Raw genomic sequence first — 16,014 nt, forward strand, 5'->3', positions numbered from 1 at the left:
GTTGCTTAATTAAATTGGCTCCTAAATTTGAAATTTGGATTCCACATTTTCATTATGAGATAAATCATGACAATTACTTAGCACACTGCTCAATACTTAAAAAATGTGTGCCTCTTTCTTTTCCCTTCTAACGTGTTTTTTCCAAGGCTTTCTCTCTCCCTCTCCCCCTCTGTATTCAGCACCACTTTCTCTCTTCCTGAAGCTCCACCACCGCCTAAAATATCTATCCCCTTACCAATGACACAAAACATTGCATTTTTCCAATACACACATATTCACATCCATCTCCATTCCCATTTCCTTTCCTTTTTTCTCTCACACCTATCCGCCACCACCATCGATTCCCGCCGCCATAACCCTAGCGGAGCTCTGCAGTATCACCACCGCCAGCCGTTGCAGCACCATCTCTAATCATTTCCTCTCACCCTCAAGCGTTTCAACTCCGCCGCAGTCATCTTTGATTCCGATCAAATCAGAATCGCTGCACAAAGGGTTTTCTCACTCCTCTTCATACCTTCTTTAGTTCATCTCTCTTTCTCTGTATTCAACACTGATTATGATAGGTTGGTTTTGTTCTTCCTTAATTTCTAATTTTCAGGGTTTTTCGTTTTGTTCTTCCCGGTTGTTGTGTTGTGTTTCGCCATTAAATTTTAATTTTGCATGTGTTGGGAGAATCAGAGAAAAAAGGGTTATAACCTTAGCAGTATATCAGAAACCAACACCCCTTATCAGTTTTAGTTTTTATCTGATCTGATTTTGTTGAATTTATAGACCAAACAAAAATGTATTGGCATTATGTGATAGTCCAGATTGTTTAAAAAAATTAGAAAATTTTTGAATGTTGGTGTTGGGTTTTAAACTCTCTATTATCTGATTGTGGGTTTTAAAATAACTATATATTAAATTTTTTAAAATTTTTGTACTAACATATTATATATTCTCTCAATAACAACGAGAACTTGTGGGATTCTTAGTTCTGGCAGTCTTACTTTTTAAAATCCACTAGACTAATATTTGTAGCTGATGCTTACACATTCAGAATTTTCATTTTGTTTTGTTTATTTGTTTCTTGAATTTAATGTAGATTGTATGGTTCATTTGTTTTGACAGCAAAGAGCAAACAAATTCTAATATTTGTTTCTACGTCATCATTTTCAACTCCGCTGGCTTTTGATCTCGGTGGCTGATCTATAACTCAAAGTTGCAGTGGCGACCCATTTCGGTGACGATTTGATTTCGACTACTAAGGTAATGCTTATATATGCTTCTCTTATGGTATTAGATGATTTGTTGTAAAATTGTGAGTAACTGAATCATTTGGCTTAAATTATTATTATTAAGGTAGTAATTTGGCTTTTGTTGCATCTTATACAGGAAAACAATGATTTCTTTGAGTTGGTATCTTTGAAGTTTCTATCGGAAAATAGATACTAGACTTCGGTTCAAGCCTAATTGTTTGGAATGCACACATAATGCTACCTGATATTGTAAGCCAACTGACATTTTCTTGCGGTCATACTCTCCCTACTCATTGTTAGTTGTGCCAAAAAACTTTTCTGGTGTATGTTTATGTTTTAAAACATTATCACTTTGAGCCACAAACTAAATAATGTTTTGTTTCCTTTGTGTTGATTGAGTCCAAGACATGACTACATTACAGGTTGCTTCAATAAATGTGATTCATGAAATGCTTCAATATTTCATTTTATGATATTAATTTACTGATTAATCTTTTACATTATTGAAGCTATGACTATATATTGAGATGTGTATTTGTTGTTTAATTTGCATTTATTGCTTTAAGTATTCTGTATGAAGATCAAACAAGAAGTTATTCACTTATATTATCGTCTTTATGTCTTAATATACTTTTCCTCTTTAATTATGTTTGAAGATAAGTTGTGTTTACCAGGAAAGTCTTTTAATGACATAAGAACCTTAAAAGAATAGTCTGTTACTGCATCTCTTTATTAAATGCACATCTTTTTTGAAATACTAGAGACATAATATTATTCTGATTGTGTTTTGTTTTAGTTAGTTTAGTTGGTCTACCAACTGTGCTATGTTTTCTCATGGTTTTGATACTGTTTTTAGTTTTAATAATACTATTTATGATTGATTTTTTTTGAAGTACCGTTAATGATTGATGACTATTGACTATTAAAATCCAAAAAGAATGCAGATTTTGGTAAGCTTAATTTGGTGAACAATAGGAGCTTTTTGGATTTCTGTCCATTCATCCAAATGCCATATCTTTGATCATTTTTGAATTAGTCATTTGTTTCTATAGGTTCATAAATATTTCTCATTTTTTTTGTTAATTAGTAGTTGGAAGATGTCTTGGTCTAAAACATAGAAAGAGGTTAGACTTGAAGTATCCAATGATAGGTGTGGTAATTATAAAATTATGGACCAGGTAACTTTTATCTTTCATATTTTTTCAATCTTTGAAATGGTTTGAATGTGAGTTGTATACTATCCTGTTAGTAAAAATTGGTCCCTCAAGCTTGCAAGTATTTGAACTTTTTATTCAATATATCTCTTGACTCTTAGATAGGTAATATAGTTTTTTGATATATTCAAAACCAAGTGTTGAAGAAGCTACATTGCACTTATTCATGTGACTGCTTCTGTCAGTTTTTTTGTAACAAAGTGAGCTTAAAAATCTATTGAAAGATGATAAAGGAACATTGAATTCACTTGCTTTTTGATTTTTTTCTTTGAAGATTCATGTTTTATGTTAAAAAACTTTAAAACATCTACCATAGGATGAAGCATGAGTTTTAGAATCAACTGTAATTTGTAAGTAAGATATCTCTGTGTACTATTCTATTAAGTTTTATTATATTTCACTATGAGATTTTTTATTATATTATTTTACTTTTGAATTAAAATAGGTGATTCAGTCCAAGTTGTATAAGTATGCTCCGGCATATGTAAGGATATGATTCATGGATGTTCCGATGGTAGCAGAACCGGGACTGATCCCCGACATAATGGGCTTGGCTGTAGCCAAAAGGCGTATTCTTTGAAATCCAACGTTTTCTTGCGGGTCTGTCCATTTTTCCAGTTTGAATATGTACATGCATGTAAGAAGATTTAACATTCTTATGGTTCTGCATTTTTGTTCTTTCTTAGTTGCATAAAAACTTAAATCTACAATGTAATCTTGCGATTTTTTTTTTTTCCATTTTTTTAGTTTGAATCTGTACATGCGTGAACAAGGACTACTGTTTATCGATTTTGAGCTTCAATTTGTGCAGCAAACTTATTTATGGTTCAACATTTTTTGAACTCTGACTTGGCATATTTCCTATTATCACACAGAAAGATGTCACGGTCAGTTGATGCTATCAAAAATGTCAATGACTCTTAAGGAAACATGGAAACTTGCTGTTCGTATTCTTGATATAGTGTCGGGGCAATGAGCATCTTGAAATGGTTATGATGGATTCGAAGGTAACAATTTCTTTGCTTATTTTTATATTCAATGTTATTATTTTTTTCAACAAAACTGAAATTTTCTCAACTCTTTTTTTCAATTTAGGGTGATATGATTCTGGCTTTGATCCGTGGTGATCACACACCTGAATGGAAGGGAAAGATCAAAGGAGATATGACGTGTATCATCAACAATGGTGCTGTGTATGACAATGATTTTTAATGAAAACTTTGTGATCACTCAAAAAAAATTGTGTTTCTTGGTGGCACAACTGTCAAAGTCCAAGAGATGAAAGACATACCACCAAAGCGATACTTTTTTAAGCATTTTGCTGAGATCCTTAAAGGGAACTGCAAATTAGAAAGGCTTGAAGGTCATAACTCAATCATTAATATTTGTTTTCTATTTCTTATTGACCATATTTTTTATTTCATTAATTGTTAGGTATTCATCTATGTGTCATTATATTGTAGATATAATCGGTGTTGTCCATGAAATTGCGAGTGTGCAACCAAACTTTGGTGCAAATAAACTTTATTTTGAATTATTTGCCCACTTAGACAAGCAGGTGATTTGAAATACATTTAGTATCACCTTGCTTCTCTCATATCTACTCTAAATTAGTTCTGCCATTCCGTGACAGATTTTTTTATCTGCTGAAAACGCATACACCTTAGACCAATTTATATGTATATTAGTATTTGGACAATTAATTGGCAGCTTTATAATATAACAATTTGACAGATATGCTGGTGTTATCCTTTATATTCCAAGTATGTACTAATTGGCAGCTTTCTAATCTAAAGCATGTTGAGACCTACACTGATGTAATCATTTATATTCCAAGTATGTATTATATCTCAATTGCAATCTAACTTTCGGACTCATTAACTTTCCGACTCATATATGCTTATTTCAAACAAAACATACTGACAGTGAAAAGCTTATTTCTACCAAACAAATTAACATACATACGTATAACATGAGTTATTTTAACAGACCTTATAATATATCGCACCTACATTTTTTAATAAAAAGTGCAGGTAATGTTTTGAACTATATATGACCCGTGCGGCAGCACGGGTGAAAAGTCTAGTAGAGTTTTCTTCCAGGGATATTCATGCAAAGATGACATAAAAAAAGATGACTTGCTTAAACCAGCCGAACTACAAAAGAAGATATACTTATCGCCGATACAAAAGCCGTAAAGCAAACATAAGCCGGAAAAAGAAGGGAAAAAAAAAAAAGAAAAAAGGATCGAGTGCATTTTTTTCCTAGTAGTTTAGTGACTAGAGCTCACACGATTAAATGTGAAGAAGTGGGATATGTCCGGGGTTCGAACTCCGGTCCTTGCATAAATTATGCAGTATGACTACCAACTGAGTTAGGGGGGTGTATTGGATTGAGATTTCAATGGATTTTAAAAGACTTTTTCGTTTTAAAAAAGTCTTGTGGTATTCAATCAAGATTTTTAAGGAATGCAAAACATTCTTGTGGTATTCAATTAGGATTTTCAAGATTTTTTAATGAGTCCAATAAAATCCAATGGTATTCAATTGAGATTTTGCACAACTTAAAAATTGTCTATTGGTATTCAAAATTCTACGGATTTTAATGGATTGTTGTGAGTAATGGATTTTGTGAGACTTTTTAGTGTAAAATGTACCTCCTAACAATCTCACACCTAGCCTCAAGACTTTTCTGTCTCCCCCTTGAGATTTTTTTTTAGAAGATAACATACACACTTTTTTTTGGTCTGATTTGTTGTTATTTTGTAGTCCGATTCTTACTATACCATGTTTTTTACATTCCAATTTCTCGTTTTTTTTTTCTTTCGTCCAATTTGTTTTATTTTTAAAACAATTCATTGTTATTATTTTATTTTATTTTATGATTTGTTGTTACTTTTTCTTTCCACAATTGTTTCACTGATATTATTTGGTTATATTGATTAATCATTTTCTTTTTATTGATATTGTGTTGTTGTTCTGGTTGTTGTTGTTGTTGTTGTTATTATTATTATTATTATTATTATTATTAAATAATAAGTGAGTGTTGTCCCGTGAGCATAGCTCAGTTGGTAGGACAATGCATTATTATATAAGGTAAATTCTAGCCACTAGGCTATCTGACCAAAAAAATAAAATAATAAGTGAGTGTTATTTTTACTATTATGTAGTTGTTCTCTTTATTTTTATTGAATATATATTATTTGGTGCATAGTCATCATACTTTTGACAATTAGGAAACAACAATTGTTTTAGTAAAATAACTAGTTCGTTCTTTATACATATTAGTGATCAAATGAACAAGAAAACAATCGAGAGAAAGGTAAAGACAAAGATAGTTATGTAGCTTGGACCATGGATGAAACTATTAGGTTGTTGCACCTCCAAATACGGGATTGTGTGATGCCAATAAGTCGTTAGCAAACAAAATGTAGAGCGAATTTTTACGCAATAATCACTTTTTTTATTACGGAAAAACACTGGTTTTTCTTTATTCAAATTAAAAAAAATCTTAAAAGTAGTGTTATAAATCCATTGAAATCTTTATTATAAATCCATTAAAATCTGTGTTATAAATCTTGAGTGTAAAAAGTCTTTTAAAAAAAGTCTTTTAAAATCTCACAGAATCAATACAATCTTACAAAGTCTTTTAAAATCTCAAAGACTTCTTTTACCAAAATAGTCTTTTAAAATCTTAATCCAATACATCCCCCTTAAACTCACTGAACCCGAATGCATCTTTAAATTGAGTGGTAAATGTTTTCCTAAGTAATCGGTTTGATTTGGTTCATCTATACTATATATAAAGAAAACTACCCCTTTCAGCACACTTTTGGGTTGGAATTTTCTTTCCAAAAATACCTTTAATTTTAAATACAAATAGCCAATTATAAAATAGCACGTGGATTAATAATCAATGTCACTAATTGTCACCGTTAACTTTCTTTTACCACCGTTAACAACAGATCAAACTCACAAAAAGTTTAAAAATTATATTTGCATTCTTTATGTCTCTTCTCATGAATTCAAATCGATCCAGAATTCATCGTAGTACCCTCTGATCACATCTCATCACCTCTAAAAAATTAGAAAGTTCCAAGGCTCACAAACTTGATCAATACGTCTGAAGCACCATTGAATGGAATATCTTTAAGGTCCACTTCATGAATTGAATACCTTTCTGTTTTATCCTTCGAACAATTTACTTTCCGCCAACATTACAATTCAAACTTTGTTTTTACTTTTTTTTGTTAGAAGAATGAATGAATCAGAATTTGAGAAAATCAAAGTTGAACAATAATCACTTATGAAAAAAAATAATCCAAAGTTTATGTTTTTTCCAGCTTTATTTCTCACGAGTCTATGAGTTTTTTTTCATTTTTTTAAACAAAAATAATAGCCGATGAGGATTGAACTATAAATCCTCTAAAAAAAAATTAGTAACAAACGTGAGCAAAAAATATTGTTAAAGATTGGAATTTAGATCCTCTAAAAAAAAATATTAGTAACAAACGTGAGCAAAAAATAATGTTAAAGATTAGACTTTAAATCCTCTAATAAAAGATTAGTAACAAACGTAAGAAAAAAAAAAGATTAGTAACAAATTAAGCAAAAAATAATGTTAAAAATTAAACTTTAAATCCTCCAATAAAAATATTAGTAACAAACGTGAGCAAAATATTATGATTCAAAATCTTTTAGAAAAAGATTTGTTAGCACTATATTAAATGGGCTATAAATCCTCTAAAAAAAGATTAGTAACAAACAAAAAATATTGTTAATGATTGGATTTTAAATCCTCTAAAAAAATATTAATAACAAACATGAGCAAAAAATAATGTTAAATATTAGACTTTAAATCCTCTAATAAAAGATTAGTAACAAACGTGAGCAAAAAAAAATGATTAGTAGATTTGTTAGCACTATATTAAAATTATTAATAAGTAGGGTTCTCACAGTTCATAGTTCGTTCCCGCATTGTTTAGTTTTTCTTAACCTCTATCTGCATCAGAATTCAGAATTAACCTGTAAGTTTTTTTTTTTCATGTTACAAATAATCAAAGTTGATTAATTTTATGGATTATTTGACTTTGTTGGTTTATAAGTGATTATGATTCAAATTATTTATGATTAATTTTAAGAATTATTTGACTTTGCTGGTTTATAATTGCTTATACAAACTATGATAGTGTGCTTTTTTTGTATCCATAAGCACGCCTTTGGGTTGGACTTTTCTTTCAAAAAATACCCTTAATTTTAAATATCAATAGCCAATTATAAAATAATACGTGGATTAGTAATTCATGTCACTAATCGTCACCGTTAACCCTCTTTTACCTCTGTTAACCAAAGATCAAACTCACAAAAAAACTAGCACAAAACAACAACTCATGTTACTTTTTTATCAATCGCTTTTATGTTGTACATCTGTGTTGTTCCCCTCAATAAAACCGACAAAGATTGTCAAGTATTTTCATATATCTTCCACAAAAAACAGTATTCCATATTATTTTATTGATATAAATTACTCATCCTTAGTCTTTGATCAATTGTAACAAACGTGAGTAAAAAATAATGGAAAAGATTGGACTTTAAATCCTCTAAAAAAAATTAGTAACAAACGTGAGCAAAAAATAATGTTAAATATTGGAATTTAAATCCTCTAAAAAAAATTAGTAACAAACGTGAGCAAAAAATATTGTTAAAGATTGCACTTTAAATCCTCTAATAAAAGATTAGTAATAAACGTGAGCAAAAAATATTATTGAAGATTGGACTATAAATTCTCTACAAAAAAAAAGATTAGTAACAAACGTGAGCAAAAAATAATGTTAAAGATTGGACTTTAAATCCTCTAAAAAAAGATTAGTAACAAACGTGAGAAAAAAATAATGTTAAAGATTGAACTTTAAATACTCTAAAAAAAATATTAGTAACAAACATGAGCAAAAAAACAATGTTAAAGATTGAACTTTAAATCCTCTGGAAAAAACTATTAGTAACATGAGCAAAATATTATGTTAAAGATTGGACTTTAAATCCTCTAAAAAAATATTAGTAACAAATGTGAGCAAAAATCAATGTTAAAGGGCAAACCATTCCCAATGTCGGAATCTATCTTCCAGGACATGTTTTCAGTCATGGTCAATTATATGTAGCTTTATCGAGAGGAGTTTCTCAAAATTCAACAAAAGTTCTCATTAATGAAGGGAAAATAGAAGGATAAGATGAAGACTTTACGAAAAATGTAGTTTTTAAAGATATTCTTTTATCGCAATCATAACAATGTTTCTTTTACATAAAATGTCATTTATACATTTATGTTATGATGTTACTAATTACTATTAGAATAAACAATAAAAGATCATTATTTTTTCTTTATTTTATATGCAGACAAACTAAAATATGTTGAGTTCATAAATAATTGTTATATAACTTGACAATATTTTGTTTATAAATCAATATATCAATAATTTCCATTAATATTTAAAAGTTTAGAAAATTTAATCAAAATTATACAAACAAACATAATAAAATAATCACATACGTTAGCACAGTAGAAAGAGCGGACAGACGGGCACGATAGTGCCCGTCTTTCCGCTAGTATGTTATAATAAAAACCACAAATCAAACCATACTGTTAAGTATAAAAGAATTCCTTTCAAAAAAAAGTATAAAAGAATTCATTATACACTGGAACTAAAAAAATAAAAACTTAAGTTCGATCGGTTCACAATTTTCTATTATGTTAATTCAAGTTTAATCACCCTTAACCTTAAGTAACTGAATAACGGATGCATATTCCACAAAATATCATGTTTAACGTGTTTACATTTTCTCAATCAAACCATATTAGGAATCTCATTTGCGTGATAATGTGGTGAAAATGTCAGATGCTATTGTCCAACCATAACATGACACATAACTTTTTTAATTTAATTATTTATCTTATTTATAAAAGGTCTTAAGTCACTTAGACAATTTTTTGGAGCCAAAAATGTTGTTGCACTTTTCCTTCCTAATTTTTTGCTGTTTATTTATATTTTTAGAAAATGATCGTGTATCTTATCTTATTAATAAAAGTTCTTAAGTTGTCTTAAACTACTTTTTGGAGCCAAAATTTGAGGTTAATTTTGTCATTGTAATATTGACATCTAATGATTATTATTAGTTAATAGGAGTATATATTTAAGCAATTGAACAAACTTTTGCTAAATTTGTGTCATAAACTACTAAATATGTTTTTTTTTCTTTCATAATCTTAGTTTGTTTTTTTTTCCGTTTTTTTTAATTTCATAATCTTATTTTGTTTTTCTTTCATATTAGTATTTAATATATATTAAGCAATTGAACAAACTTTTGCTAAGTTTGTTGTGCCATAAACTACTAAATACATTTTTTTTTCTTCCATAATCTTAGTTTGTTTTTTTCGCTTTTTTCTTTCATAATCTTATCTTTTATTTTTTTGATGGACATCATAGTTTGTCTACTATTTTCTCTATTTATTTGGAAATATAAACAACGATCCCCATAATTTTTTTTGTTAACTAACTTTTCCTGAACAAACTTTTGCTAAAAAAAATTCTCATTAAATTTGTGCCACCAAAAAAAAAGAAAAATAAAAAGAAAAAAAACCCCTCATCTAATGTTTGTTTTTTGTAACTAACTCTGTCTACATCTGTGTGCCACTTTATGCCAAACTAATCCTCTCTCAACTCTCTCTATATAAGTAACATCAAATAACATTTATAAGTCATATTTCACCCCCTTCATCCTTCGATTAAATCATCTTGCTTCAAATTAAATTACGTCATATTCTTTTTTTTGCTTTGAATCTCTTTTATTTTTATTTCTAACTTCGCTTTTATATCAACGATTAAAGTATATCTCTATTAATATTTCTAACTTTGTTTAACTTTATATGATTTATTTTTTCTCAATTCTATGTAGGTTGAATAATGTTATTGGATCTATCATGTATATTCACTTTTCTTTTCAAGTTTATGGTGCACATTCATGTTATGGATGATAGTGGGTCAACTACCTTTGTGTTGTTTGATATAGTTATTTCACAATACTTTGGAAAGACTGCAAAAGAACTAATGGAATTGGTAATGAACGTAAATATATTATTTTTTGTTTTCGTTTTTTATGTAAGATAAAAACAATAAACTTTGATCTTAATTGTTTACTAATACAAATCACAAACAAGGAAAGACCACATATGATTATCCAACTGAGCTTGACACCTTACGTGACAAGGATATGCTTTTCAAACTTAAAATCAATAAAAAATGTTGACCAGAAGTTTTATACATATGCCGTCAAAAAAGTTGTCCGATGACAGTGAAATCATTAATGAGTTTAAGAAAAAGTATCACATGAAGTGTCATGTTACTCCTCAAACTGGTGAGGAAGATGATGTTGATTTCAATGGTCCTAATACTCCCTAAACTGTTGATAACATGAAGGTAGTTAAATACACTTAATATCTACTTTAATAGTACTCATAAAATTTATTTAATTAACTATTGCTATTGCTATGAATTTTTATTCGTGTAGCTTCTTGATGATGAAGCTAATTCTATTCATAAACATACTTATCCATCCAAGTCTTTGATAAAGAGAAATGGCGACTGAGATGCAGCACATATTGACATTGATTACAGAACTCAGACGTCAACCACTAAGTTGCAAAAAGTTGTCAAAATTAATCAAGAACTCGAAGATTGATATTTTAGCACTTCTTAGTCTAGACTACTTAGATTTATTTTGTTTCGATTTTTTTTACTCAATAAGTACTTTCTTAATTGTTTTGGAAATTTATTCCTTTGACATTTGCTAATTTGGTTCTTATGACATTTGATACTTTGGTGATGTGTGTCATATATCGAAAAATAACATGTTTACGTTTTTTGTCTACATCAATATATTGGGAGATGCGACGATGACCAAAATCACTTGCGTTGGTGACCAAAATAAATCACCTTATTTTATTTATTGTCTTTCATAACATGATCAGTATTCCCTTTCATATAAAGTGGCAAAAACCCATCTGCATGTGTAATCTCAATTAATATTTTGATCTTGGCCTTAAAATTTAACAATGTCCTACTACAGGTAGGACACACTACTATATCACATCTTGATTATTCGATGGTCTCTAATATTTTTTCACATATTGATTTTTAGTAATTATTGCATTTTTGTGTGATTGGTATCTTTTTTTTTTTTTACAGAATGTGATAGGTATCAGCTTGATCAACGTTTTAATTCATGTTCATGTATTAATAAATAAGAGAAACACATCATCCTCATGACTTCCGTCGCTGTAAACGTTTTGTAGAAACTAATAATATGTCATCTAAAATACTCATAATAGAGAAAATAGAGTTTTTAAGTTTTTTTAATTTGTAGGAGTGGACGAGACAGAATGAAATTGAATGAATAATCTTAGCTTTTATCCTTCTTTAAAATTTTTGGCTTTTATCATTTCTTCTCTTCTCTTTTTGATTTCCATTTTATTTTCCATTTCTTATATTTATGATGATTTATGAGTTCATGGTGATAATGTGTCTCTTTGGCAACAAAGTTGAAATTATCTGCATTTAGACATTTTACTTTCTCAAATCCACATATTACTCATAGTTTGTTATAAGCACAAAGTAAATTTTATGCGAAAAGCCACACAAAAAACCTTACCGAGATGCACACAATTACGAAGATGTTAATTCTACGGAGTAGGCATTTGAATAAGCACACAAGTGGTAAGAGTTCTTCTTTTTTTAACTTAAAATTTATACTATCTAAATTTTCGTTTCTTTACCCCAACAAAAATCACTTTTTTTTTAAAAAAAAAAGTGATTTGAGGCAAATTCTTCCGGTCATTCCAAAGGGAACAAGATATGATGTTGTACATGCTAGCATTAATTCATCATACCTTTGGAAATATTGACGAGTCTTAAAATTGACGGAAAAAATGAGGCTTCAAACTGGATCTTCCTGTTCTGATGTCAATGAAGTCAAAGAGTTCTTAGATTGAATTTTAAATGTTGGAGATGGAAACATCGGAGAAAACAATTATGAGGAAGTTGAAATGGAAATAGATGGTATGTTGATCGAGAATTTAGGTGACCATGTTGCTTTAATTGGTGATCTTTCATTCTTTTTTTTTTCAAAATAGGGCAATTTTAGCACCTACCAATGATATTGTTGATTCATTAAACAATTACATTTTATCAATGATTCCTGGTGAGAAAAAAATATACTTATGTACTGATAGTCCGTCTACACATGATGAAAATATTAATAGTCCTGATGAGATTCTCACTCCATAATTTATGAACACCGTCAAATCTTCAGGGTCGCCGAACCATGAGTTAAATCTCAAGGTTGGAGTTCCAATAATGTTGTTGAGAAATATTGATCAACCATTAGGATTATATGCAATGGCACACGCCTTATAATTACCCAAATGGGGAATTTCGTACTTTAGGCAAAGATAAATCAAGACACAATATTGGACAAAATGTTTATTTCCAAAGATTGACATTGACTCCATCTCCATATAATTCAAAACTTACTTTCACTTTTCAACTTAAACAGTTTCCTATTGTAGTCTCATTTACAATGACTATCAATAAGAGTCAAGGACAATTTGTTAAAAATGTTGGAATATATCTTTCAAAACCCATATTTTCACATGGATAGTTAAATGTCGCTCCTTCACGCGTTACTTCACGTGTTGGGATGAAGATGCTGATTTGCAAAGACGAAGGACATGTCTCCAACAAACTTATAATGTTGTCTACAAAGAAGTCTTTCAGAATTTAAGATAGGTAATTTACACATCAATATTTGTATATATTTTCTATTTCATTTTTGTTGTGTGCATCTAGCTGTTTTTAAAGGTTTTTTTTTAATTAAAACAATGTATTTCTTTGGTACTATATATATATATATATATATATATATATATATATATATATATATATATATATATATATATAATTATTTAAAATTGGTTGTTGCCATAAAAATTAAAACTTATCAACTAAATTTGATTTACAAATTAACAACATGTTATGCATTTTCCTTATACTTTTTTATGAAAATTATATGAAGATGTAATTTGTATTTCTCTTTATAACTTTTGTCATTTAAAAGAAAAATTCATATCTAATCATACAAATTTATTCTATTTCATGGCAGGTTGATCATCATCTTTATGATGAATTTTTTCATTGGAACTAGCAAAAGTCATGGACACTAAACTGAATTTTACCGATTCAAGTGTTGAGAGTTGATACAGCTTTATTATCTATAAATGTGCATATTATTTCCTAAGGCAAAATTATATTAGTAGTTGCATTTGGTTATTTTTAGTTATCTATTTGTTGTGATATCAAGAATTCTAAATTACTTTAGGTTTTTATTGTTTTTGTTTTGGAAGCATTATTTCATGCTTATTAACAACTAATATTTCATTTACAATATCTTATTTATTAATCAGTGCCATAATTTACTTCCCGTGCATCGCACGGGTCTAAATACTAGTTTATTTTAAAATGAGAAAGTCACTTGTGTAATGTGGTTGGACAGTGACTTTCCGCCACAATATCACAAAATTGGATTCAACAAACACACCCTTATTTAACAAAATACTGGTAGTAGGTTCTAAAATTAATACTCCCTCCGTTTCAAAATGAGTGTCGCTTTAGCCAATTGCACACAAATTAAGGAATGGAATAAAGTAGTCAAATGTCATAGCAATTTTACCAAATTATCCTAATCAACTATTGGTTTGTTTTTCATTAAAGAAAAAATAATCCTTTGAAAGTAGTGTAACATAGTATTAATTGAAGGGTACAATTGAAAAGAAAAAGTTATTATTGCATTGGAAACTGAAAGCGACATTCATTTTGAAACAATTTTTTTTGGCTAAAACGACACTCATTTTGAAACGGAGGGAGTAGTAAAATTCCTCAAAAAAGAAAAATTGAATTAACAGTACTCGTAGTACTACTTTAGAGGAGAAAATATAGTTTAGTTAACAAAAAAGTGTATGACACTCTAATATTTACTACTGAAATACAGCTGTGAATAGTTTCAATTTAGTTGAAACACAGCTGTGAAAGTGAAATAATTAGTTCATAGTGGTCGTTGAGAAATAAATGAGTCCAACTCAGCTGAAAATCAAAGTTGATTATTTCAAAATTATCAATTTTCAATACCCCAGATATTTTCCCATATAACCAAACGCACGCAACGCCACAAAGAGAACCCATATAACTCTTCCAAACCCTCTCATATATAAATACCCACCTTCTGCCCCACATCAACCCACACAAACCAAATATCATGACCCGTTGCTGCCTCTTTCTTCACGCACTCCTTATGGCGCTCCTTCTCCAACCACCCGCACCACATTAATCCCATCTCTCTCCCAAATTCCCAATCAATTTTCCAAGAAGGTGCATCAACATACATCGCTACAATGCTTGATACAGTTCTTTTGGCACTTTTTCTTCCTTGTCTAGGAATGAGTGCCATCTTCGTCGTCTACATGTGCCTTCTCTACGCCACCACTCGTCACCGTTCAGATTCAAATCCACCGTTGAAGCCGGTCACCGAAAAGGGTCTCTCCCCGTTAGATCTTGAAAACCTTCCAAAAATCACCGGTAAAGAATTGCTCACGTCTACCGAATGCGCGGTTTGCCTTGACGATATTGTTGATGAACAACCGGCTCGTCTCTTACCCGGTTGTAACCACGCTTTTCATCTCCAATGTGCTGACACGTGGCTCTCCAAACACCCTATGTGTCCTCTATGTAGAGCAAAACTTGACCCCCAGAATCTCAATTCTGAGAGTCCCTGCTGAACGATCAAAATTCGGTGGTATTAAACATGCACTCACTCAATTTGACATTATTACAAACAGCTGTGTGGCAAAGTTCACAAAAATTGTGATAAAATTATAAGAAATTACTGTAGTTACTGCGGTAACTTTCTCAAATTGTTGGAATTATGTACAATTATATGAATATAAAGTTTTGTATAATTGTGCAAAAGCAATGAAGGGAAAGTGAAGCGGCGTGCGGCAGAAGGATGGAAGGAGTATTTTCTAATTTTAGGTTTATTTTGTTTTATTGTGAATTATTAGTAGTCACTAATGTAGTAGTGATCCAATAATGTTGCTGCGTTTGGAACTTTTGAAGGAGTATTTATGATTACGTTTTTAGAATTAAGTTTTTGTTTGTTTGTGTTGTTGTGAAATGAATTGCACGTAACATAAAAGGGGCCAATTTACGCTAACGCATAAAATAGAAGACACGTATGTTTAAGGTCGTTGAAGAAAGTGGGATGAATGGGGCCAAATGTACTGTGAACGGTTTCATGTACTTTCTAACAAAGAGTCACAAGTAACGCAGTGGGATTTTTTTGATTTTGATCTTACTAATAGTAAAAACAAACGACAACAGCTAGCTAGATGACAATTGCCAGCTTGGCTTGTGGGATTGATTTTAACTCAATTTGGTTAATTGCCGTCAAATTAATCTGGAA

The 16,014-nt window shown here is 30.0% G+C and overlaps 1 protein-coding gene and 1 long non-coding RNA gene across 3 annotated transcripts; both read left to right on the forward strand.

Moving 5' to 3' along the window:
- The first annotated feature begins 129 nt into the window (after positions 1-129).
- On the forward strand, positions 130-4,187 carry LOC146943023 (uncharacterized). 2 transcript variants are annotated; one of them, XR_015032933.1, is made up of 6 exons: positions 130-563; positions 1,111-1,248; positions 1,375-2,416; positions 2,898-3,089; positions 3,328-3,459; positions 3,548-4,187. It is a non-coding gene; the product is annotated as an uncharacterized LOC146943023 (long non-coding RNA). The 2 variants fall into 2 exon arrangements; XR_015032932.1 differs by having other exon boundaries at positions 1,375-3,089.
- Positions 4,188-14,757: 10,570 nt separating this feature from the next.
- Positions 14,758-15,698, forward strand: LOC146943024 (E3 ubiquitin-protein ligase ATL23-like). Its single transcript, XM_085757117.1, has one exon. It carries the CDS (start codon positions 14,948-14,950, stop codon positions 15,329-15,331), a length of 384 nt encoding a protein of 127 aa, XP_085613243.1. The 5' UTR covers positions 14,758-14,947; the 3' UTR covers positions 15,332-15,698.
- The last annotated feature ends 316 nt before the right edge of the window (positions 15,699-16,014 follow it).

Source organism: Medicago sativa, chromosome 3 (assembly GCF_051527215.1).
Source record: "Medicago sativa cultivar Bolivia chromosome 3, Bolivia_mono, whole genome shotgun sequence".
NCBI lineage: Eukaryota > Viridiplantae > Streptophyta > Magnoliopsida > Fabales > Fabaceae > Medicago > Medicago sativa.

Excerpts from the sequence above, each read along its gene's own strand:
- LOC146943024 (XM_085757117.1), top strand. The coding sequence starts at position 14,948 with ATGCTTGATACAGTTCTTTTGGCACTTTTTCTTCCTTGTCTAGGAATG.